This window comes from Ranitomeya imitator, chromosome 5 (assembly GCF_032444005.1).
Source record: "Ranitomeya imitator isolate aRanImi1 chromosome 5, aRanImi1.pri, whole genome shotgun sequence".
In the NCBI taxonomy this organism is placed as follows: domain Eukaryota; kingdom Metazoa; phylum Chordata; class Amphibia; order Anura; family Dendrobatidae; genus Ranitomeya; species Ranitomeya imitator.
Window position 1 is genome coordinate 497,015,795 of NC_091286.1, and position 26,481 is coordinate 497,042,275.

The following is a 26,481-nucleotide window of genomic DNA, read 5'->3' on the forward strand; positions in this document are numbered from 1 at the left end:
TATAAATGTGACCCGCTCGGCTCTGGTAACAGTGGATTCTGCCCCAAACCCCAGGATATAAATGTGACCCGCTCAGCTCTGGTAACAGTGGATTCTGCCCCAAACCCCAGGATATAAATGTGACCCGCTCGGTTCTGGTAACAGTGGATTCTGCCCCAAACCCCAGGATATAAATGTGACCCGCTCAGCTCTGGTAACAGTAGATTCTGCCCCAAACCCCAGGATATAAATGTGACCCGCTCGGTTCTGGTAACAGTGGATTCTGCCCCAAACCCCAGGATATAAATGTGACCCGCTCGGCTCTGGTAACAGTGGATTCTGCCCCAAACTCCAGGATATAAATGTGACCTGATCAGCTCTGGTAACAGTGGATTCTGCCCCAAACCCCAGGATATACATGTGACCCGCTCGGCTCTGGTAACAGTGGATTCTGCCACAAACCCCAGGATATAAATGTGACCCGCTTGGTTCTGGTAACAGTGGATTCTGCCACAAACCCCAGGATATAAATGTGACCCGCTCGGCTCTGGTAACAGTGGATTCTGCCCCAAACTCCAGGATATAAATGTGACCCGCTCAGCTCTGGTAACAGTGGATTCTGCCCCAAACCCCAGGATATACATGTGACCCGCTCGGCTCTGGTAACAGTGGATTCTGCCCCAAACCCCAGGATATAAATGTGACCCGCTCAGCTCTGGTAACAGTGGATTCTGCCCCAAACCCCAGGATATAAATGTGACCCGCTCGGTTCTGGTAACAGTGGATTCTGCCCCAAACCCCAGGATATAAATGTGACCCGCTCAGCTCTGGTAACAGTAGATTCTGCCCCAAACCCCAGGATATAAATGTGACCCGCTCGGTTCTGGTAACAGTGGATTCTGCCCCAAACCCCAGGATATAAATGTGACCCGATCACCTCTGGTAACAGTGGATTCTGCCCCAAACCCCAGGATATAAATGTGACCCGCTAAGCTCTGGTAACAGTGGATTCTGCTCCAAACCCCAGGATATAAATGTGACCCGCTCGGCTCTGGTAACAGTGGATTCTGCCACAAACCCCAGGATATAAATGTGACCCGCTCGGCTCTGGTAACAGTGGATTCTGCCCCAAACTCCAGGATATAAATGTGACCCGCTCAGCTCTGGTAACACTGGATTCTGCCCCAAACCCCAGGATATAAATGTGACCTGCTCAGCTCTGGTAACAGTGGATTCTGCCCCAAACCCCAGGATATAAATGTGACCCGCTAAGCTCTGGTAACAGTGGATTCTGCCCCAAACCCCAGGATATAAATGTGACCGGCTCGGCTCTGGTAACAGTGGATTCTGCCCCAAACCCCAGGATATAAATGTGACCCGCTCGGCTCTGGTAACAGTGGATTGTGCCCCAAACTCCAGGATATAAATGTGACCCGCTCGGTTCTGGTAACAGTGGATTCTGCCCCAAACTCCAGGATATAAATGTGACCTGCTCAGCTCTGGTAACAGTGGATTCTGCCCCAAACTCCAGGATATAAATGTGACCCGCTCAGCTCTGGTAACAGTGGATTCTGCCCCATACTGCAGGATATAAATGTGACCTGCTCAGCTCTGGTAACAGTGGATTCTGCCCCAAACTCCAGGATATAAATGTGACCCGCTCGGTTCTGGTAACCGTGGATTCTGCCCCAAACTCCAGGATATAAATGTGACCCGCTCGGTTCTGGTAACAGTGGATGCTGCCCCAAACCCCAGGATGTAAATGTGACCCGCTCGGTTCTGGTAACAGTGGATTCTGCCCCAAACCCCAGGATATAAATGTGACCCGATCACCTCTGGTAACAGTGGATTCTGCCCCAAACTCCAGGATATAAATGTGACCGGATCACCTCTGGTAACAGTGGATTCTGCCCCAAACCCCAGGATATAAATGTGACCCGCTCAGCTCTGGTAACAGTGGATCCTGCCCCAAACTCCAGGATATAAATGTGACCCGCTCAGCTCTGGTAACAGTGGATTTTGCCCCAAACCCCAGGATATAAATGTGACTCGCTCAGCTCTGGTAACAGTGGATTCTGCCCCAAACCCCAGGATATAAATGTGACCCGCTCGGTTCTGGTAACAGTGGATCCTGCCCCAAACTCCAGGATATAAATGTGACCGGATCACCTCTGGTAACAGTGGATTCTGCCCCAAACCCCAGGATATAAATGTGACCCGCTCAGCTCTGGTAACAGTGGATCCTGCCCCAAACTCCAGGATATAAATGTGACCCGCTCAGCTCTGGTAACAGTGGATTTTGCCCCAAACCCCAGGATATAAATGTGACTCGCTCAGCTCTGGTAACAGTGGATTCTGCCCCAAACCCCAGGATGTAAATGTGACCCGCTCGGTTCTGGTAACAGTGGATTCTGCCCCAAACCCCAGGATATAAATGTGACCCGATCACCTCTGGTAACAGTGGATTCTGCCCCAAACCCCAGGATATAAATGTGACCCGCTCAGCTCTGGTAACAGTGGATTCTGCCCCAAACCCCAGGATATAAATGTGACACGATCACCTCTGGTAACAGTGGATTCTGCCCCAAACCCCAGGATATAAATGTGACCCGCTAAGCTCTGGTAACAGTGGATTCTGCCCCAAACCCCAGGATGTAAATGTGACCCGCTCGGCTCTGGTAACAGTGGATTCTGCCCCAAACCCCAGGATATAAATGTGACCCGCTCAGCTCTGGTAACAGTGGATTCTGCCCCAAACCCCAGGATATAAATGTGACCCGCTCGGTTCTGGTAACAGTGGATTCTGCCCCAAACCCCAGGATATAAATGTGACCCACTCAGCTCTGGTAACAGTAGATTCTGCCCCAAACCCCAGGATATAAATGTGACCCGCTCGGTTCTGGTAACAGTGGATTCTGCCCCAAACCCCAGGATATAAATGTGACCCGATCACCTCTGGTAACAGTGGATTCTGCCCCAAACCCCAGGATATAAATGTGACCCGCTAAGCTCTGGTAACAGTGGATTCTGCCCCAAACCCCAGGATATAAATGTGACCCGCTCGGCTCTGGTAACAGTGGATTCTGCCCCAAACCCCAGGATATAAATGTGACTCGCTCGGCTCTGGTAACAGTGGATTCTGCCCCAAACCCCAGGATATAAATGTGACCCGCTAAGCTCTGGTAACAGTGGATTCTGCCCCAAACCCCAGGATATAAATGTGACCCGCTCAGGTCTGGTAACAGTGGATCCTGCCCCAAACTCCAGGATATAAATGTGACCCGATCACCTCTGGTAACAGTGGATTCTGCCCCAAACCCCAGGATATAAATGTGACCCGCTCAGCTCTGGTAACAGTGGATTCTGCCCCAAACCCCAGGATATAAATGTGACCCGCTCAGCTCTGGTAACAGTGGATTCTGCCCCAAACCCCAGGATATAAATGTGACCCGCTCAGCTCTGGTAACAGTGGATTCTGCCCCAAACCCCAGGATATAAATGTGACCCGCTCAGCTCTGGTAACAGTGGATTCTGCCTCAAACCCCAGGATGTAAATGTGACCCGCTCGGCTCTGGTAACAGTGGATTCTGCCCCAAACTCCAGGATATAAATGTGACCCGCTCAGCTCTGGTAACAGTGGATTCTGCCCCAAACCCCAGGATATAAATGTGACCCGCTCGGTTCTGGTAACAGTGGGTTCTGCCCCAAACCCCAGGATATAAATGTGACCCGCTCGGCTCTGGTAACAGTGGATTCTGCCACAAACCCCAGGATATAAATGTGACCCGCTCAGCTCTGGTAACAGTGGATTCTGCCCCAAACCCCAGGATATAAATGTGACCCGCTCGGCTCTGGTAACAGTGGGTTCTGCCCCAAACCCCAGGATATAAATGTGACCCGCTCGGTTCTGGTAACAGTGGGTTCTGCCCCAAACCCCAGGATATAAATGTGACCCGCTCGGTTCTGGTAACAGTGGATTCTGCTGATTGTCAGGGACTGAGGACAGCATCACTGTCTGCACCTGACACCCTCATCCATCCTGAGGAGGCAGCTGGCATAGCGCCCTGATTCCCGCCAGGATTACAGCCATGTGGGGCAGGAGGACACGGAAGACCAAGCACTGAGATGAGGGACGCAGCCAGGCATGAGCCGACTTCTGGGAAGAGAAGCCGGGCGGAGGGGCTGTCAGCGCTCAGAGCCACAGTGACAGATGAGCCTGGGGGGCGGCGGCAGAGGATAGGGGGGCGGCCGCTGACACCCACATGGAGGCGGGGCACCGTCCGGGTATTAGTACCAGCGCAGCGCACAGAGCGGGCACAGCACCACCATCCCTGCATCGGCGGCGCATCCCTCGGCCACCATGCGATCCGCTGCGTTTTTCCTGGCGTGTCTGCCCCTTGCCCTGCAAGCTTTGCCCTTCACTGTGTCCCCGGACACCTGGTCCTCAAAAGACATCGCCCCCAATAGCAAGGCGAGCAGGCAGGCAGCCCGGCTGGCCGTCACCTACCACTACTACCTCTCCGGCTCCCCGCACCAGCTGCTGGAGGTGGATGACATCAGGAAGGCGACACTGAAGGTGAGTGACCCCGTGTGCCTGGCATCATGGTGCCCTGCCGTCCTCAGCATGGTGCATGCACCTCAGTGCCCGGGATTCTGGCAGACTGACACATAGCCATACAGACCAGTCTTATGTCAGCTGACATCACCTCACATCATAGAAAGGGGCAAACACCACCCACGGGGCTGACAAACGGGTCAGATAATGGGGTCACACACTGCAGGTAATGGGGGGCGGCGGTCACACACTGCAGGTAATGGGGCTGCGGTCACACACTGCAGGTAATGAGGAGCTGCGGTCACACACTGCAGGTAATGAGGGGCTGCGCTCACACACTGCAGGTAATGGGGGGCTGCGCTCACACACTGCAGGTAATGGGGGCCTGCGGTCACACACTGCAGGTAATGGGGGGCTGCTGTCACACACTGCAGGTAATGAGGAGCTGCGGTCACGCACTGCAGGTAATGGGGGGCTGCGGTCACACACTGCAGGTAATGGGGGGCTGCGCTCACACACTGCAGGTAATGGGGGGCTGCGCTCACACACTGCAGGTAATGGGGGACTGTGGTCACACACTGCAGGTAATGGGGCTGCGGTCACACACTGCAGGTAATGGGGCTGCGGTCACACACTGCAGGTAATGGGGGACTGTGGTCACACACTGCAGGTAATGGGGCTGCGGTCACACACTGCAGGTAATGGGGGGCTGCGGTCACACACTGCAGGTAATGGGGGGCTGCGGTCACACACTGCAGGTAATGGGGGGCTGCGCTCACACACTGCAGGTAATGGAGCTGCGGTCACACACTGCAGGTAATGGGGCTGCGGTCACACACTGCAGGTAATGGGGCTGCGGTCACACACTGCAGGTAATGGGGGGCTGCGGTCACACACTGCAGGTAATGGGGCTGCGGTCACACACTGCAGGTAATGGGGGGCTGCGGTCACACACTGCAGGTAATGGGGGGCTGCGCTCACACACTGCAGGTAATGGGGGGCTGCGGTCACACACTGCAGGTAATGGGGGGCTGCGGTCACACACTGCAGGTAATGAGGGGCTGCGATCACACACTGCAGGTAATGGGGGGCTGCGGTCACACACTGCAGGTAATGGGGCTGCGGTCACACACTGCAGGTAATGGGGCTGCGGTCACATACTGCAGGTAATGGGGGGCTGCGGTCACACACTGCAGGTAATGGGGGGCTGCGCTCACACACTGCAGGTAATGGGGGGCTGTGGTCACACACTGCAGGTAATGGGGGGCTGCGGTCACACACTGCAGGTAATGGGGGCTGCGGTCACACACTGCAGGTAATGGGGGGCTGCGGTCACACACTGCAGGTAATGGGGGGCTGCGGTCACACACTGCAGGTAATGGGGGGCTGCGGTCACACACTGCAGGTAATGGGGGCTGCGGTCACACACTGCAGGTAATGGGGCTGAGCTAACACACTGCAGGTAATGGGGCTGCGCTCACACACTGCAGGTAATGGGGCTGCGCTCACACACTGCAGGTAATGGGGCTGCGCTCACACACTGCAGGTAATGGGGCTGCGCTCACACACTGCAGGTAATGGGGCTGAGCTCACACACTGCAGGTAATGGGGCTGAGCTCACACACTGCAGGTAATGGGGGCTGCGGTCACACACTGCAGGTAATGGGGGGCTGCGGTCACACACTGCAGGTAATGGGGGCTGCGGTCACACACTGCAGGTAATGGGGCTGAGCTAACACACTGCAGGTAATGGGGCTGCGCTCACACACTGCAGGTAATGGGGCTGCGCTCACACACTGCAGGTAATGGGGCTGCGCTCACACACTGCAGGTAATGGGGCTGCGCTCACACACTGCAGGTAATGGGGCTGAGCTCACACACTGCAGGTAATGGGGCTGAGCTCACACACTGCAGGTAATGGGGCTGCGCTCACACACTGCAGGTAATGGGGCTGCGCTCACACACTGCAGGTAATGGGGCTGCGCTCACACACTGCAGGTAATGGGGCTGCGCTCACACACTGCAGGTAATGGGGCTGCGGTCACACACTGCAGGTAATGGGGGGATGCGCTCACACACTGCAGGTAATGGTGGGCTGCGCTCACACACTGCAGGTAATGGGGGGCTGCGCTCACACACTGCAGGTAATGGGGGGCTGCGCTCACACACTGCAGGTAATGGGGGCTGCGCTCACACACTGCAGGTAATGGGGCTGCGCTCACACACTGCAGGTAATGGGGGGCTGCGCTCACACACTGCAGGTAATGGGGGGCTGCGGTCACACACTGCAGCTAATGGGCTGCGCTCACACACTGCAGGTAATGGGGCTGTGCTCACACACTGCAGGTAATGGGCTGCGCTCACACACTGCAGGTAATGGGGGGCTGCGCTCACACACTGCAGGTACTGGGGGGCTGCGCTCACACACTGCAGGTAATGGGGGGCTGCGCTCACACACTGCAGGTAATGGGGCTGCGCTCACACACTGCAGGTAATGGAGGGTCTGCGGTCACACACTGCAGGTAATGGGGGGCTGCGGTCACACTGCAGGTAATGGGGGGCTGCGCTCACACACTGCAGGTAATGGGGGGCTGCGCTCACACACTGCAGGTAATGGAGGGCTGCGCTCACACACTGCAGGTAATGGGGGGCTGCGCTCACACACTGCAGGTAATGGGGGGCTGCGCTCACACACTGCAGGTAATGGGGGGCTGCGCTCACACACTGCAGGAATGGGGCTGCGCTCACACACTGCAGGTAATGGAGCTGCGCTCACACACTGCAGGTAATGGGGCTGCGCTCACACACTGCAGGTAATGGAGCTGCGCTCACACACTGCAGGTAATGAGGGTCTGCGGTCACACACTGCAGGTAATGGGGCTGCGCGCACACTGCAGGTAATGGGGGGCTGCGCTCACATGCTGCAGGTGATGGGGCTGCGTTTACACGCTGCCGGTAACAAGGCTGTGCTCACACGCTGCAGGTGATAGGGGGCTGCGCTCACACACTGCAGGTACATTGCAGGGGGAGGTTTATCATGAATTAAATAATTGCAGAAAAAAAGTAAATTGTGGCAAAAAAGAAAACACTGTGGCCCTAACAGGGGAAAGTCACCCAGTGGTCCTACAACTGATTTCTTGTTTCAGGTCATTCTGTCTCTAGGAAAGCTGGGTGACAATCAGTATGTGTCACAACCAGTTCCTCTTTCACTCTTCGTAGTCACCCAGCTTTCCTTGAGCTCGGAAAAGACATCATAGTAATTCAATAGTACATTCTCTGCTCCGGTATCTGAGAAGTCTGGATGACAATTAGTGGTCACCAGAACCTACCAGGAATAAAATTCCTTCTAGGCCAAATGTGAATTAAGTCCAATATCTGTTCAGGAAAGTAATGAAAAGCTAAACAAGCCAGTATGACAGGTAAAAAACCAGATCATAATGGATGATGAGAGTTAGGCTGATTTCATATTTCGTTGCATAATCCATATTAGGAGTGGAAAAGACGTAATTCACAGAGACCACCGGATCCTTCTTTTATACGGGGCAGTCAGGTTCTGATTTGGTGTCCCTTGGTTTTATGGGAAGCATGGTGTCACATGCCGGGATCTTCAGATCTTCTTCCTGTGAATATGAAGGAATCTGTGAAGGAGGCTGTGACGCAGTTGTGAACAGAGCCTCAAACAGATCATAACAGATCTGCCACAGCTGTCACTCGGGATGCATAGTGCATACAACGTAATTAGTCTGGATGGGATATTTACTAACTTGACAGAAGACAATTCAATATCTGTATGAATATTTATTGTTTTTATGGTCATCAACCATGAGAAAAGCTCTCCACACTTTAAAAAGAGGAGAAAGTGAGAGGAAAAAATAGAGAAGGGTGAAGTAATAGGAGGCACGTTGGCAAGATATTAAAAAAAAGTGTATACAGCGGCCAAATAAGTATTGAACACGTCACCAATTTTCTAAGTAAATATATTTCTAAAGGTGCTATTGACATGAAATTCTCACCAGATATTGGTAACAACCCATCCAATCCATACAGACAATGAACTCAAACCATAGATCTCCATAAATTAAGTTACATGTAAGACAGGGAAAAAGTATTGAACACGTGAAGAAAGAGAAGCACAAAAAGCCAAGGAAAGTCCTGACACCAGCTAATATCTATCCGTTATTAGAAAGCAATTCTGCCACTTAGGCCGGGATCACACATGCGAGAAACACGTCCGTGTCTCGCATGTGAAATCCAAGCTCTGGCGCCGGCACTGTGGAGTGGAGCGTGCGGCCGCATAGCAACACATGGAGCCGCACGCTCCGCTCCGAAGTGCTGGCGCCAGAGCTTGGATTTCACATGCGAGACACGGACGTGTTTCTCGCATGTATGATCCCATCCTTAGTGAAAAATAATATCAGCGGGCTCATCTGATGTCCGCTTGTATATTAATTGGGGCTTCATCCCATATTGAACCATGATTGTAGTAATAACTAATAAACATGTTTCCAATAATATAAGTTAATATAAATAAGTATTTTAAACAGCTATATTAAATAATGTTCTCTCACCAAGTCAGATGGCCGCAGTTAAAAATCAGGCTGTGACTGTGCAGCTCCGTCTGTTCCTCCGCATCAAGGATGGATACAGAAGCTGCCTGCTGTTATACCTATATGCTCTGTCCTATATACAGTCATGGCCAAAAGTATTAACACCCCTGCAATTCTGTCAGATAATACTCATTTTATTCCTGAAAATTATTGCAAACACAAATTATTTGGTATTATTATCTTCATTTAATTTGTCTTAAATGAAAAAAACACAAAAAGAATTGTTCTAAAGCCAAATTGGATAGAATTCCACACCAAACATAAAAAAGAGGTGGACAAAAGTATTGGCACTGTTCGAAAAATCATGTGATGCTTCTCTAATTTGTGTAATTAACAGCACCTGTTACTTACCTGTGGCACCTAACAGGTGTTGGCAATAACTAAATCACACTTGCAGCCAGTTGACATGGATTAAAGTTGACTCAACCTCTGTCCTGTGTCCTTGTGTGTACCACATTGAGCATGGAGAAAAGAAAGAAGACCAAAGAACTGTCTGAGGACTTGAGAAACCAAATTGTGAGGAAGCATGAGCAATCTCAAGGCTACAAGTCCATCTCCAAAGACCTGAATGTTCCTGTGTCTACTGTGCGCAGTGTCATCAAGAAGTTTAAAGCCCATGGCACTGTGGCTAACCTCCCTTGATGTGGACGGAAAAGAAAAATTGACAAGAGATTTCAACGCAAGATTGTGCGGATGTTGGATAAAGAACCTCGACTAACATCCAAACAAGTTCAAGCTGCCCTGCAGTCCGAGGGTACAACACTGTCAACCCGTACTATCCATCGGCGTCTGAATGAAAAGGGACTGTATGGTAGGAGGCCCAGGAAGACCCCACTTCTTACCCCGAGACATAAAAAAGCCAGGCTGGAGTTTGCCAAAACTTACCTGAAAAAGCCTAAAACGTTTTGGAAGGATGTTCTCTGGTCAGATGAGACAAAAGTAGAGCTTTTTGGGCAAAGGCATCAACATAGAGTTTACAGGAGAAAAAAAGAGGCATTCAAAGAAAAGAACACGGTCCCAACAGTCAAATATGGCGGAGGTTCCCTGATGTTTTGGGGTTGCTTTGCTGCCTCTGGCACTGGACCGCTTGACCGTGTGCATGGTATTATGAAGTCTGAAGACTACCAACAAATTTTGCAGCATAATGTAGGGCCGAGTGTAAGAAAGCTTGATTTCCCTCAGAGGTCATGGGTCTTCCAGCAGGACAATGACCCAAAATACACTTCAAAAAGCACTAGAAAATGGTTTGAGAGAAAGCACTGGAGACTTCAAAGGTGGCCAGCAATGAGTCCAGACCTGAATCCCATAGAACACCTGTGGAGAGATCTAAAAATGGCAGTTTGGAGAAGGCACCCTTCAAATATCAGGGACCTGGAGCAGTTTGCCTAAGAAGAATGGTCTAAAATTCCAGCAGAGCATTGCAAGAAACTCATTGATGGTTACCGGAAGCGGTTGGTCGAAGTTATTTTGGCTAAAGGTTGTGCAACCAAGTATTAGGCTGAGGGTGCCAATACTTTTGTCTGGCCCATTTTTGGAGTTTTGTGTGAAGTGATCAATGTTTTGCTTTTTGCTTCATTCTCTTTTGTGTTTTTTCATTTAAGACAAATTAAATGGAGATAATAATACCAAATAATTTGTGCTTGCAATCATTTTCAGGAAGAAATTGTAGGGGTGTCAATACTTTTGGCCATAACTGTATACTACCTGCTACAACAAATGCAATCACTGACTAGAATCAATTTGATACAAACACTTATATATATCTACATAAAATCAATATAAAAAGATCTATAAAAATACCATCACAAATGTGGGACATCGTGGTTATGCATCAAAAGTAACACAGAAAACCGACTTAGGAAGTGAATCATTTTTTGTGATTATTGATGTATAAAATCATGTCCACATAAATGTCAAAAAGGAAATACAGATGGCATTAGATTTAGGTGACAACGTGGATGAAATGTTCTCCTGTGAACCCAGCCTGAGTGAGTGAGTAAGACCAGGTTCAGACCTCCAGGCGGTGACCGGTGCTGTGTGCAGCTTTGCATTGGGCACAGATGCAGGATCCGCCTGCCATTAAATCCACCGGTCCGGCACACAGCTGATTACTGGTCAGGGAGCTGGTGCGTACTTGGACAGCACGCTGTCTGAAAATTCATCCTTCTTATCAAGATTCATTGTGAGCAGATTTAAGATCTGATCACACAGCGCAGTTGTGACGCTGTCTGTGTTATTGACTACACGTGGCTAGCGCACTAACCGTCATGTTTCCGCCGTACATCTTTTGCTTAGGCCTTCTTCAATTGTCTGTTAACTTCACATTCGTTAAAAAAGCAGACCGATTTTCATCAGTTTTATGGATATGATTTTTCAGTGTTTGCTTAGTGCATCGGTTTTTACCGTCAGAGTTTCATTGGTGATTTTCTCGTGTTCAGAGAAATACTGATAGAGGTTTGTTGAGCATCTCCTGTCAAACGGTCAATTAAAAACAGACATCTCATGGATGTAACTAGGATGTCATGAGGGTGCTTTCTGAGTTTTTCACTGACCCATAGACTTGAATGTGCAGTTTTGATCTGTAACAAAAAACAGACAAGTCTTCATTTTTATTTTGTGGGCTCTCAGTCTACAAAAAACACAAACATGAGAACAGCCACATAAACAATAATGGATACATGTTCTATCAGTGGAAAGCATGGAGAGAACATACAACCCCTGGCAAAAATTATGGAATCACCAGCCTTGGAGGATGTTCATTCAGTTGTTTAATTTTGTAGAAAAAAAGCAGATCACAGACATGGCACAAAACTAACATAATTTCAAATGGCAACTTTCTGGCTTTAAAAACACTAAAAGAAATCAAGAACAAAAAATGTGGTAGTCAGTAATGGTTACTTTTTTTAACCAAGCACAGGGGAAAAATTATGGAATCACTCAATTCTGAGGAAAAAATTATGGAATCACCCTGTAAATTTTCATACCCCAAAATAAGAACTGCATCAAATTAGATCTGCTTGTTAGTCTGCATCTAAAAAGGAGTGATCACACCTTGGAGGGCTGTTGCACCAAGTGGACTGACATGAATCATGGCTAGACCACGAGACATGTCAATTGAAACAAAGGAGAGGATTATCAAACTGTTAAAAGAGGGTAAATCCTCATGCAATGTTGCAAAAGTTGTTGGTTGTTCACAGTCAGCTGTGTCTAAAATCTGGACCAAATACAAGCAACATGGAAAGGTTGTTAAAGGCAAACATACTGGTAGACCAAGGAAGACATCAAAGCGTCAAGACCGAAAACTTAAAGCAATTTGTCTCCAAAACAGGAAATGCACAACAAAACAAATGAGGAACGAATGGGTGGAAACTGGAGTCAACGTCTGTGACCGAACTGTAAGAAACCGCCTAAAGGAAATGGGATTTGCATACAGAAAAGCTAAACGATAGCCATCATTAACACCTAAACAGAAAAAAACAAGGTTACAATGGGCTAAGGAAAAGCAATCATGGACTGTGGATGACTGGATGAAAGTCATATTCAGTGATGAATCACGAATCTGCATTGGGCAAGGTGATGATGCTGAAACTTTTGTTTGGTGCCGTTCCAATGAGATTTATAAAGATGACTGCCTGAAGAGAACATGCAAATTTCCACAGTCATTGATGATATAGGGCTGCATGTCAGGTAAAGGCACTGGGGAGATGGCTGTCATTACATCTTCAATAAATGCACAAGTTTATGTTGATATTTTGGACACTTTTCTTATCCCATCAATTAAAAAAAGCAACAACAAACAAATCTGGATAGGGAATAATAATAATATATATATATATATATATATATAAAGAATATATATAAAAAACACCACAGAGCATATGATATTAATTAAAAAGCCTTTATTTGAAATTTTGGCAAAATGGCACTGATCACATGTGCCTGTACTTGAAAAAAATCATAAAACCATAATAAATCTCAGGACGGACAATCATACATATAAATCAATATACGGACACAGGGTGTAAGAAAACTACTATATACACACTAAAGAGGATATAAAAAAATATATATGTGTAATAGTACCTCATAAAAATAAATAAAGTGCAAAGTGCTATGTGTGCTGTACAATAGTAAACAATACCAACACTATGTGTATGATTAAAAGTGCAACCGTGCTTATATAACCGCCAATAAATGAAAGGCAGTATTTTAGCCAAACATGTGGGGATTAAATCTATATATCTAAATCATACCCATAAATATAATATAATGCAAGCATAGAGTGTATCCTAAATGTTAAAAAATATATACGGGGAAATGTGGGACTAAGAAAGACTACCACTTACGAAATGAAAAACTAAGGAAGGTAAAGACAATATACTGAAAGACTGTGGGCCAATAATAGAAAAAATACACCGTGGTCCTAAGAATGACAAGCCATATATGGCATAGAGCGAACAATGAACTACCTGATGGCTGATGATGTCCGTCCCTCAAGTACAGCGCACCCGACGCGCGTTTCGGAATTAATCCTTCGTCAGGGGGTGATGTACGTGTGGTACCGGACGGTTTATATACACCCCTTGATGAAGGATTAATTCCGAAACGCGCGTCGCGGTGTGTTGTACTTGAGGGACGGACATCATCAGCCATCAGGTAGTTCATTGTTCGCTCTATGCCATATATGGCTTGTCATTCTTAGGACCACGGTGTATTTTTTTCTATTATTGGCCCACAGTCTTTCAGTATATTGTCTTTACCTTCCTTAGTTTTTCATTTCGTAAGTGGTAGTCTTTCTTAGTCCCACATTTCCCTGTATATATTTTTTAACATTTAGGATACACTATATGCTTGCATTATATTATATTATATATATATATATATATATATATATATATATATATATATATATATATATATATATATATATATATATATATATATACGTATGATTTAGATATATAGATTTAATCAACACACGTTTGGCTAAAATACTGCCTTATATTTATTGGTGGTTATTATTATTATTATTATTTATTTATATAGCACCATTGATTTCATGGTGCTGTACATGAGAAGGGGTTACATACAAGTTACAAATATCACATACAGTAAACAAACTAACAATGACGGACTGATACAGAGGGGCGAGGACCCTGCCCTTGCGGGCTTACATTCTACAGGAATGGTTATATAAGCACGGTTGCACTTTTAATCATACACATAGTGTTGGTATTGTTTACTATTGCACAGCACACATAGCACTTTGCACTTTATTTATTTTTATGAGGTACTATCTATATATATAATTGTCTAAGGGTTTTTCCGTCTGTCTGTCTGTCTGTCTGTCTTTCTGTCTGTCCTGGAAATCCCGCATCTCTGATTGGTCGAGGCCTGGCGGCCTCGACCAATCAGAGACGGGTACAGTGACGATGATGTCATAAAGGACGTAGAAATCCCACGTTTCTGATTCAGCGACGGGCACAGTATCGACGTAGATGTCATAATGGTTGCCATGGCGACCAATGGTTGCCAGGCCTCAACCAATCAGCGACGGGCACAGTATCGACGTAGATGTCATAATGGTTGCCATGGCGATGATGATGTCATAAAGGTTGCCTCGACCAATCAGCGACGGGCACAGTCTGCCGCGAATTCTGGAATCATCATTGTCCATATACTACAGGGACATGCATATTCTAGAATACCCGATGCGTTAGAATCGGGCCACAATCTAGTTACACATATATACATATATTTTTTTTTATATCCTCTTTAGTGGGTATATAGTAGTTTTCTTACACCCTGTGTCCGTATATTGATTTATATGTATGATTGTCCGTCCTGAGATTTATTATGGTTTTATGATTTTTTTCAAGTATAGGCACATGTGATCAGTGCCATTTTACCAAAATTTCAAATAAAGGCTTTTTACGGTAATTAATATCATATGCTCTGTGGCGTTTTTTTTATATATATTCTTTATATATATATATATATATATATATATATATATATACAGTATATATATATATATTTTACTATTCCCTATCCAGATTTGTTTGTTGTTGCTTTTTTTAGTGCCCAGAGTGGTTTGCCACTCATTTTCTTTATGTATCAGTAAACTCCGCCCACTTGTATATATACATATATATTTTCACTGATTATTTATAAATGGAATAGTATTCTGGTGGGTCCATATACAGTGCCTACAAGTAGTATTCAACCCCCTGCAGATTTAGCAGGTTTACACATTTGGAATTAACTTGGCATTGTGACATTTGGACTGTAGATCAGCCTGGAAGTGTGAAATGCACTGCAGCAAAAAAGAATGTTATTTCTTTGTTTATTTTTTTTTTAAATTGTTAAAAGTCTTTTCAGAGGGTCATTTATTATTCAACCCCTCAACCCACCAGAATTCTGTTTGGTTCCCCTAAAGTATTAAGAAGTAGTTCAGGCACAAAGAACAATGAGCTTCACATGTTTGGATTAATTATCTCTTTTTCCAGCCTTTTCTGACTATTTAAGACCCTCCCCAAACTTGTGAACAGCACTCATACATGGTCAACATGGGAAAGACAAAGGAGCATTCCAAGGCCATCAGAGACAAGATCGTGGAGGGTCACAAGGCTGGCAAGGGGTACAAAACCCTTTCCAAGGAGTTGGGCCTACCTGTCTCCACTGTTGGGAGCATCATCCGGAAGTGGAAGGCTTATGGAACTACTGTTAGCCTTCCACGGCCTGGACAGCCTTTGAAAGTTTCCTCCCGTGCCGAGGCCAGGCTTGTCAAGGCTAACCCAAGGACAACAAGGAAGGAGCTCCGGGAAGATCTCATGGCAGTGGGGACATTGGTTTCAGTCAATACCATAAGTAATGTACACCACCGCAATGGTCTCCGTTCCAGACGAGCCCGTAAGGTACCTTTACTTTCAAAGCGTCATGTCAAGGCTCGTCTACAGTTTGCTCATGATCACTTGGAGGACTCTGAGACTGACTGGTTCAACGTTCTCTGGTCGGTGCCAACCACACACGTGACGTTTGGAGACTGGATGGCACTGCATACGACCCCAAGAATACCATCCCTACAGTCAAGCATGGTGGTGGCAGCATTATGCTGTGGGGCTGTTTCTCAGCCAAGGGGCCTGGCCATCTGGTCCGCATCCATGGGAAGATGGATAGCACAGCCTACCTGGAGATTTTGGCCAAGAACCTCCGCTCCTCCATCAAGGATCTTAAGATGGGTCGTCATTTCATCTTCCAACAAGGCAATGACCCAAAGCACACAGCCAAGAAAACCAAGGCCTGGTTCAAGAGGCAAAAAATCAAGGTGTTGCAGTGGCCTAGTCAGTCTCCTGACCTTAACCCAATTGAAAACTTGTGGAAGGAGCTCAAGATTAAAGTCCACATGAGACACCCAAAGAACCTAGATAACTTGGAGAAGATCTGCATGGAGGAGTGGGCCAAGATAACTTCAGAGACCTGTGCCGGCCTGATCAGGTCTTATAAAAGACGATTATTAGCTGTAATTGCAAACAAAGGTTATTCCACAAAATATTAAACCTAGGGGTTGAATAATAATTGACCCACACTTTTATGTTTAAAATTTATAAAAATTTAACTGAGCAACAAAACTTTTTGGTTTGTAAGATTTATGCATCTGTTAATAAATCCTGCTCTTGTTTGAAGTTTGAAGGCTCTAACTTATTTGCATCTTACTAAACCTGCTAAATCTGCAGGGGGTTGAATACTACTTGTAGGCACTGTATATATATATATATATATATATATATATATATATATAATATATATATATATTATATACAGTGGGGCAAAAAAGTATTTAGTCAGTCAGCAATAGTGCAAGTTCCACCATTTAAAAAGATGAGAGGCGTCTGTAATTTACATCATAGGTAGACCTCAACTATGGGGGACAAACTGAGAAAAAAAAATCCAGAAAATCACATTGTATGTTTTTTTAACATTTTATTTGCATATTATGGTGGAAAATAAGTATTTGGTCAGAAACAAACAATCAAGATTTCTGGCTCTCACAGACCTGTAACTTCTTCTTTAAGAGTCTCCTCTTTCCTCCACTCATTACCTGTAGTAATGGCACCTGTTTAAACTTGTTATCAGTATCAAAAGACACCTGTGCACACCCTCAAACAGTCTGACTCCAAACTCCACTATGGTGAAGACCAAAGAGCTGTGAAAGGACACCAGAAACAAAATTGTAGCCCTGCACCAGGCTGGGAAGACTGAATCTGCAACAGCCAACCAGCTTGGAGTGAAGAAATCAACAGTGGGAGCAATAATTAGAAAATGGAAGACATACAAGACCACTGATAATCTCCCTCGATCTGGGGCTCCACGCAAAATCCCACCCCGTGGGGTCAGAATGATCACAAGAACGGTGAGCAAAAACCCCAGAACCACGCGGGGGGACCTAGTGAATGAACTGCAGAGAGCTAGGACCAATGTAACAAGGCCTACCATAAGTAACACACTACGCCACCATGGACTCAGATCCTGCAGTGCCAGACGTGTCCCACTGCTTAAGCCAGTACATGTCCAGGCCCGTCTGAAGTTTGCTAGAGAGCATTTGGATGATCCAGAGGAGTTTTGGGAGAATGTCCTACGGTCTGATGAAACCAAACTGGAACTGTTTGGTAGAAACACAACTTGTCGTGTTTGGAGGAAAAAGAATACTGAGTTGCATCCATCAAACACCATACCTACTGTAAAGCATGGTGGTGGAAACATCATGCTTTGGGGCTGTTTCTCTGCAAAGGGGCCAGGACGACTGATCCGGGTACATGAAAGAATGAATGGGGCCATGTATCGTGAGATTTTGAGTGCAAACCTCCTTCCATCAGCAAGGGCATTGAAGATGAAACGTGGCTGGGTCTTTCAACATGACAATGATCCAAAGCACACCGCCAGGGCAACAAAGGAGTGGCTTCGTAAGAAGCATTTCAAGGTCCTGGTGTGGCCTAGCCAGCCTCCAGATCTCAACCCTATAGAAAACCTTTGGAGGGAGTTGAAAGTCCGTGTTGCCAAGCGAAAAGCCAAAAACATTACTGCTCTAGAGGAGATCTGCATGGAGGAATGGGCCAACATACCAACAACAGTGTGTGGCAACCTTGTGAAGACTTACAGAAAACGTTTGACCTCTGTCATTGCCAACAAAGGATATATTACAAAGTATTGAGATGAAATTTTGTTTCTGACCAAATACTTATTTTCCACCATAATATGCAAATAAAATGTTAAAAAAACAGACAATGTGATTTTCTGGATTTTTTTTCTCAGTTTGTCTCCCATAGTTGAGGTCTACCTATGATGTAAATTACAGACGCCTCTCATCTTTTTAAGTGGTGGAACTTGCACTATTGCTGACTGACTAAATACTTTTTTGCCCCACTGTATATATATATATATATATATATATATTTTACTGTGTACATATTACTTATCCCATCAATTGAAAGGATGTTTGGGGATGATATCATTTTTCAAGATGATAATGCATCCTGCCATAGAGCAAAAACTGTGCAAACATTCCTTGAAAAAAGACACATAAGGTCAATGTCATGGCCTGCAAATAGTCCGGATCTCAATCCAATTGAAAATCTTTGGAGGAAGTTGAAGAAAATGGTCCATGACAAGGCTCCAACCTGCAAAGCTGATCTGGCAACAGCAGTCAGAGAAAGTTGGAGCCAGATTGATGAAGAGTACTGTCTGACACTCATTAAGTCCATGCCTCAGAGACTGCAAGCTGATATAAAAGCCAGAGGTGGTGCAACAAAATATTAGTGATTTTTTTGTTTGTTTGTCTTTCATGATTCCATAATTTTTTCCTCAGAATTGCGTGACTCCATAATTTTCCCCCTATGCTTGGTTAAAAAAAGTAACCATTACTGACTACCACATTTTTTGTTCTTGATTCCTTTTAGTGTTTCTTAAAGCCAGAAATTTGCCCTTTGAAATGACTTTAGTTTTGTGCCATGTCTGTGATCTGCTTTTTTCCCACAAAATTAAACAAGTGAATGAACATCCTCCAAGGCCAGTGATTCCATATTTTTTGCCAGGGGTTGTATAAGTGAAATATGGATGTCTGAATTACCACTTGTGTTCAACGTTAATTTAATTGACATTAAATTTGGGTCAAGGAGTCAAAGCGTGTGCAAAATTCACGTAGTCCCAACTAGACCAGCAGACATTACCCTAAGGCAAGGGTTACACTTGTGAGTTCAATGCGAGAAACTTACGCATCAATACCCGCACTGCCAACGGGACCGGAGTATGTGGCTGCATAGAAATACATGCAGCTGAACGCTCCGGTCCCGAGTGCCAGAACTTGATGCGAGAGACTCACGCAAGTTTCTCACATTGAACTCGCAAGTGTGACACCGGCCTTACAATCAGATCACTAATGATAAAGTTTTGCCTAATCAATTACTGATCTGACTCGTGCACATTGCTGTATTCTTAGTCCTAGTGCTATCCGACAAAACATCTTATCGCACTGGGAGCAATGTTATTCTATGGAGCATGCAGTCCGCTTTCCACGGAAATAGAGAAGACATTTTTTCCCCATCTTCGCCTCATCCGAGAGAATCAGATCACACTATGATTAAACTCTAATTAGAGTAATCGGTCCGATTCTATCGGATGAGAGAATATACGCTCGCGTGCCCCGAACCTTATAGGGGGTCAGTTATGACAACTGATAACATCTCAGAGGGTCTCAGATCTCCAAGATGTGTAAATGCAGGAGTATGGCTATTGTATAGATGGCCATAAGACAGAAATGTAGAACGCAAACTGATATTCCCTGCCATATAAACCATTTTTCCTATGCAAAATAATTTTTTATAGCTGGAAATATTGCACTTCACATTCACTATTTTTTTAGCTCATGTTGGCATTTACAGCCTTTAACCATAAAATTTACAATTGTGTGATTTTCTAAGAGACCTTTTGTAACACCGCGCCAAACATAGGGCTCCAATGTCTGCAGCTGTTCATGCAGTTTCTTAGTTCTGGCATTGACTTCCATTCGACAAACGTATAGCATTTGTACTGGAGAACATGCTGTAGTCGCCTGCAAGTATTTTGCTAGAGATTTATTCAACTTATATTTTGCAAGCTCCACTATTGTCAAATTCCTTGGCTCTACTGCTATAAGTCACCTACAGCATTAAGAAGCTCACTGCACACTTTGCCGTGCACTTTACGTCTACATATACACATTGTGTCTTACAACTCGATTGAGAACAGAAATGCTGAGAATGGACATTCAGGCAGAGAAGTAGAGTCTTCTCTTACCACTGTTTCATCTAAGAACATCACTGTAAAAGTCAGCAGATTTTCCTGATTTAAAACTGTTTTCTCCGCAACATAAATGGGTTAAATTGCAAAATGCTTGAAAAAACAATCAACTTTGTAATAGACTTGTTCAAAAAAATCCTTTCTGTTTTCAAGAACAGAGGGATTTTTAATGTTATTGTTCACTGCTCGTTGCCTAGGTTACCAGATATTTCTGCATTCTATTGGTCATGGCCAGACTCCCAGCCAAGAAGCGCAGCTCTTACAAGCTCTTTGCTATAGAGCTTGAAAGTGCCTCTCTGAAGTTGGCCAAATCACTGGATCCGGTCCAAATCAGAGCCACTGCGCTCCTCCAGTTCTGCAAGGGCAAAGCTTCCTCATATAGCAGCTTTGGAGAGCTCACAGTTTGGGCTGATGGTCTGTACTGGCAACCTTCAGGAGACCCCACCCTCCCACACTCCTGTGCTCACTTGAACAGCAATGTTTAGAAAACAGTGAAAAAGTTAAGTTTCAGCTCACCCCCATCAGCAAATCCATGAGAGTCCACAGGAACATCCGAGCAAGGAAAACGCCACCGCCCAACGTCCTTTGCTGAGTAAGTAAGAAAAAAAATCCAGCTCCGGAGTAAAAGTCATCAATTTCATTTCCACATATTTAAAATTCGGAAAAAGCTGCTTGCAAGTAACTGCACAACTATTCCAGAAAAGAAGCCATAAGTTAGCTGAACGCGTTTCGAGCATGCATGGTGCTCTTTGTCCACAGCTAACTTATGGCTTCTTTTCTGGAATAGTTGTGCAGTTACTTGCAAGCAGCTTTTTCCGAATTTTAAATATGTGGAAATGAAATTGATGACTTTTACTCCGGAGCTGAATGTTTAGAAAACCCCTAGAAAGGGTTGCCTAGCCTTAGACTACAATTCTGCAGACATATGAATGTGAATCCTCACATCGCACATGCTGCTTGCTTTGACAATTCTCTGGCGCAGGGGGTGGGCGGTGAAGTAACTGCAAGTATGCGATTTGCATACTTTCAGCCACATTCTGACTAGACATGTCCAACCTCGCTCAATACACTTGCATTTAGCAAGGCTGCACATGACTAGTCGGCACATGACCGCATGTATGCAAATCGAATACTTGTAGTCATGCACCTGCACTGGAGAATCCTCACAGCACGCAGTGCATGCGACTTGAGGATATATATATATATATATATATATATATATATACAGTTGCTTCTCAAAAAATTTGAATATGATCAAAAAGTTACCGTATATACTCGAGTATAAGCCGAGATTTTCAGCCCAAATTTTTGGGCTGAAAGTGCCCCTCTCGGCTTATACTCGAGTCAAGGTGGGTGGCAGGGTCGGCGGGTGAGGGGGAGAGGGCGCTGAGGTATACTTACCTAGTCCCAGCGATCCTGGCGCTGTCCCTGCCGTCTTACGGTCTTTGGTGCTGCAGTTCTTCCCCTCTCCAGCGGTCACGTGGGACCGCTCATTAGAAAAATGAATAGGCGGCTCCACCTCCCATAGGGGTGGAGCCGCGTATTCTTTTCTCTAATCAGCGGTGCCGGTGACCGCTGATAGAGGAAGAGGCTGCGGCACCGAAGACCAGCTGTGACAGGCAGAGTGAGCGTCAGGATCGCTGGGACTAGGTAAGTATGTAATATTCACCTGTCCGCGTTCCAGCCGCCGGGCGTCGCTCCATCTTCCCGGCGCCTCCATCTTCCTGGCGTCTGCGCTCTGACTGTTCAGGTGAGAGGGCGCGATGACGCATATAGTGTGCGCGGCGCCCTCTGCCTGATCAGTAAGAGCAGAGACGCCGGGAAGATGGAGGCGCCGGGACCGGACGCTGGGAGCTGCAAGCAAGAGAGGTGAGTATGTGTTTTTTTTTATTTTTTATTGCAGCAGCAGCAGCGGCGGCACAGATTTATGTGGAGCATCTATGGGACAAAATGAACGGTGCAGAGCACTATATGGGGCACAGCTATGGGGCAATAATGAACGGTGCAGAGCACTATATGGGGCACAGCTATGTGACAAAATGAACGGTGCCGAGCACAGATATGGGGCACAGCTATAGGGCAATAATGAACGGTGCCGAGCACAGTATGGGGCACAGCTATGTGACAAAATGAACGGTGCAGAGCAGAGCACTGTATGGGGCACAGCTATGGGACAAAATGAACGGTGCAGAGCACTATATGGGGCACAGCTATGGGACAAAATGAACGGTGCAGAGCATATATGGGGCACAGATATGGGGCAATAATGAACGGTGCAGAGCATATATGGGGCACAGATATGGGACAATAATGAACGGTGCAGAGCACTGTATGGGGCAGAGCTATGGGACAAAATCAACGGTGCAGAGCATTGTATATGGGGCACAGATATGGGGCAATAATGAACGGTGCAGAGCATATATGGGGCACAGATATGGGGCAATAATGAACGGTGCAGAGCATATATGGGGCACAGATATGGGACAATAATGAACGGTGCAGAGCACTGTATGGGGCAGAGCTATGGGACAAAATCAACGGTGCAGAGCATTGTATATGGGGCACAGATATGGGGCAATAATGAACGGTGCAGAGCATATATGGGGCACAGATATGGGGCAATAATGAACGGTGCAGAGCATATATGGGGCACAGATATGGGACAATAATGAACGGTGCAGAGCACTGTATGGGGCAGAGCTATGGGACAAAATGAACGGTGCAGAGCATTGTATATGGGGCACAGATATGGGGCAATAATGAACGGTGCAGAGCACTGTATGGGGCACAGCTATGGGGAAATATGAACGGTGCAGAGCACTATATGGCACAGCTATGGGGAAATAATGATCTATTTTTATTTTTGAAATTCACCGGTAAATGCTGCATTTCCACCCTAGGCTTATACTCGAGTCAATAAGTTTTCCCAGTTTTTTGTGGCAAAATTAGGGGGTCGGCTTATACTCGGGTCGGCTTATACTCGAGTATATACGGTAATTTATTTCAGTTCTTCAGTACAAAATGTGAATCTCATATTATATAGAGTCATTACAAACAGAGTGATCTATTTCAATTGTTTATTTCTGTTAATGTTGAGGATTATGGCTTACAGCCAATGAAAACACAAAAGTCATTATCTCAGTAAATTAGAATACTTTATAACAGCAGCTTGAAAAATTATTTTAAAATCTGAAATGTTGGCCTACTGAAATGTTCAGTAAATGCACTCAATACTTGATCGGGGCTCCTTTTGCATCAATTACTGCATCAATATGACGTGGCATGGAGGCGATCAGCCTGTGGCACTGCTGAGGTGTTATGGAAGCCCAGGTTGCTTTGATAGCAGCCTTCAGCTCGTCTGCATTGTTGGGTCTGGTGTCTCTCATCTTCCTCTCGACAGTACTCCATAGATTCTCTATGGGGTTAAGGTCAGGCGAGTTTGCTGGCCAATCAAGCACAGTGATACTGTTGTTTTTAAACCAGGTATTGGTACTTTTGGCAATGTGGACAGATGCCAAGTCCTGCTGGAGAATGGAATTTCCATCTCCAAAAAGCTTGTCGGCAGAGGGAAGCATGAAGTTCTCTAAAATTTCCTGATAGACGGCTGCACTGACTTTAGTCTTGATAAAACACAGTGGACCTACAGTACACCAGCGCAGGTAACTTGGCTCCCCAAACCATTACTGATTGTGGAAACGTCACAATAGACCTCAAGCAGCTTGGATTGTGGCCTCTCCACTCTTCCTCCAGACTCTGGGACCTTGATTTGCAAATGAAATGCAAAATTTACTTTAATCTGAAAACAACACTTTGGACCACTGAGCAACAGTCCCATTCTTTTTCTCCTTGGTCCAGGTAAGACGCCTCTGATGTTGTCTATTGGTCACAAGTGGCCTGACACAAGGAATGCGACACTTGTAGCCCATGTCCTGAGTACGTCTGTTGGTGGTGACTCTTGAAGCAGTGACTCCAGCAGCAGTCCACTCCTTGTGAATCTCCCCCAAATTTTTGAATGGCCTTTTCTTAAAAATCTTTTCAAGGCTGTGGTATCTCGGTTGCTTGTGCACCTTTTTCTACCACACTTTTTCCTTCTACTCAACTCTCCATTAAAATGCTTGGATGCAGCACTCTGTGAACAGCCAGCTTCTTTAGCAATGACCTTTTGTGATTTACCCTCCTTGTGGAGTGTGTGAATGACTGCCTTCTGGACATCGGTCACGTCAGCAGTCTTCCCCATGATTGTGGAGCTTACTGAAACAGACTAAGGGACCTTTTTAAAAGCTTAGGAAGCCTTTGCAGGTTTTTTTGTTAATTATTTTAATTTACTGAGATAATGAGTTTTGGGTTTTCATTGCCTGTAAGCCATAATCATAAACAGAAACGGAAATGAACACTGGAAATAAATCACTCTGTTTGTAATGACTCTATATAATATGAGTTTCACTTTTTGTATTGAAGAACTAAAATAAATAAACTTTTTGATGATATTCTAATTTTGTGAGAAGCACCTGTAGGTGATCAATATTATGAAACTGTAAACGCCTCTACCCATCGGGCAGTGTTCACACACTGCATCAAGCACACAGTGTGCCCTCAGATTTTTCCAAAAGCATGTGAAACCGCAGCAAGTGGGGACAGGGTTTTACAGCTGCAGTGTCTGTTCGTCCTTTAGTATTTCTTCTGCTTCTTATGTATCTGCTGTCCTGCACACAATCATCTTATTAGCATAAAATAAAAAGCTGCATATTAATGACAAACTAGCTGGTTGCTATAGCAGTCATTGCATAGTTGAATGGTTGCCATAACAAATAGTCAATTGGTCTTCTGTTGGATGCTCCAGCTTTGGGTTGCGTGGTTCTGCTTAACTTTGATTGCAACAAAGGAATTAATATTTGTATACAAAGCGGGTGCCACCATGCATCCAGGTTCTTCTCCACCAGGTTCAGCAGTCAGGCAAACTGAATGAATGGTAATTGTATTCTGGAAATGTTTAATAAAATGTTTATGTATGTTAAAAAAAAAGCACTTTATAAGAGTAAGTTCACACATTGCAATTTAGACATTTTTTAGATTTTCATTTTTTAAATAAGTATTTATTTTCCTCAAATTTAGAACAAAGGTAATAAACAATATTGAAAACACCATCTATCAACATATCTTTATAGGATTAGGGACACATTTGGGGACATTTTATTATTTAAAAAAACACTCCCATCAATGTTTTCATCCTCTTAATACACTGATGTGAAAAAAAGGGAACACTAAAATACCACATGCTAGATATCACTGAATGAAATATTCCAGTTGCAAATCTTTATTCAATACATAGTGAAATGTGTTGACAACAATAAGACGTAAAAATGATCAATGTAGATCAAAATGAATATCCCACGGAGGTCTGGATTTTGAAGGATACTCAAAATCATAGTGGAAAATCAAATTACAGACTCATCCAACTTCAGCGAAAATGGCTCAAGACAAGGAAATGACGCTCAGTAGTATATGTGGCCTCCACGTGCCTGTAAGACCTCCATACAATGCCTGGGCATACTCCTGATGAGGCAGTATATGTTCTCCTGAGGGATCTCCTCCCATTCCTGGATTGAATCATTAGTCAACTCCTGGATAATCTGTAGTGCAATGTGGCATTGGTGGATGGAATGAGAAATAATATCCCAGATGTGCACGATTGGATTCAGGTCTAGGGAATGGGCAGGCCAGTCCATAGTATCAATGCCTTCATCATGCAGGAACTGCTGACACACTTCAGCCACATGAGGTCTAGCTTGTTATGTATCAGAAGGAATCCAGAGCCCACTGCACCTGCATATGGTCTCACAATGGGTCTGAGAATCTCATCACGGTATCGGCAGTCAGGATACCTCTGGCTAGCATATGGAGGTCTGTGCGACTCTACAAAGAATAGTCTCCCCACATCATTTCCAGACTCTGCCACGTCTATCACATGTGCACAGTGTGAACCTGCTCTCTTCAATGAACAGCACA

The 26,481-nt window shown here is 45.4% G+C and overlaps 1 protein-coding gene across 1 annotated transcript in view; it reads left to right on the forward strand.

Annotated features, from left to right (window-relative positions):
* Nucleotides 1-4,113: 4,113 nt before the first annotated feature.
* The window catches only part of LOC138638263 (retinoic acid receptor responder protein 1-like), an 82,341-nt gene continuing 59,973 nt past the window's right edge, over nt 4,114-26,481 (forward strand). Inside the window, exon 1 of the mRNA XM_069727433.1 lies at nt 4,114-4,555. Within this exon, the coding sequence (XP_069583534.1) occupies nt 4,340-4,555 (216 nt within the window). The 5' untranslated portion in view covers nt 4,114-4,339. The remainder of the gene's footprint in view (nt 4,556-26,481) is intronic.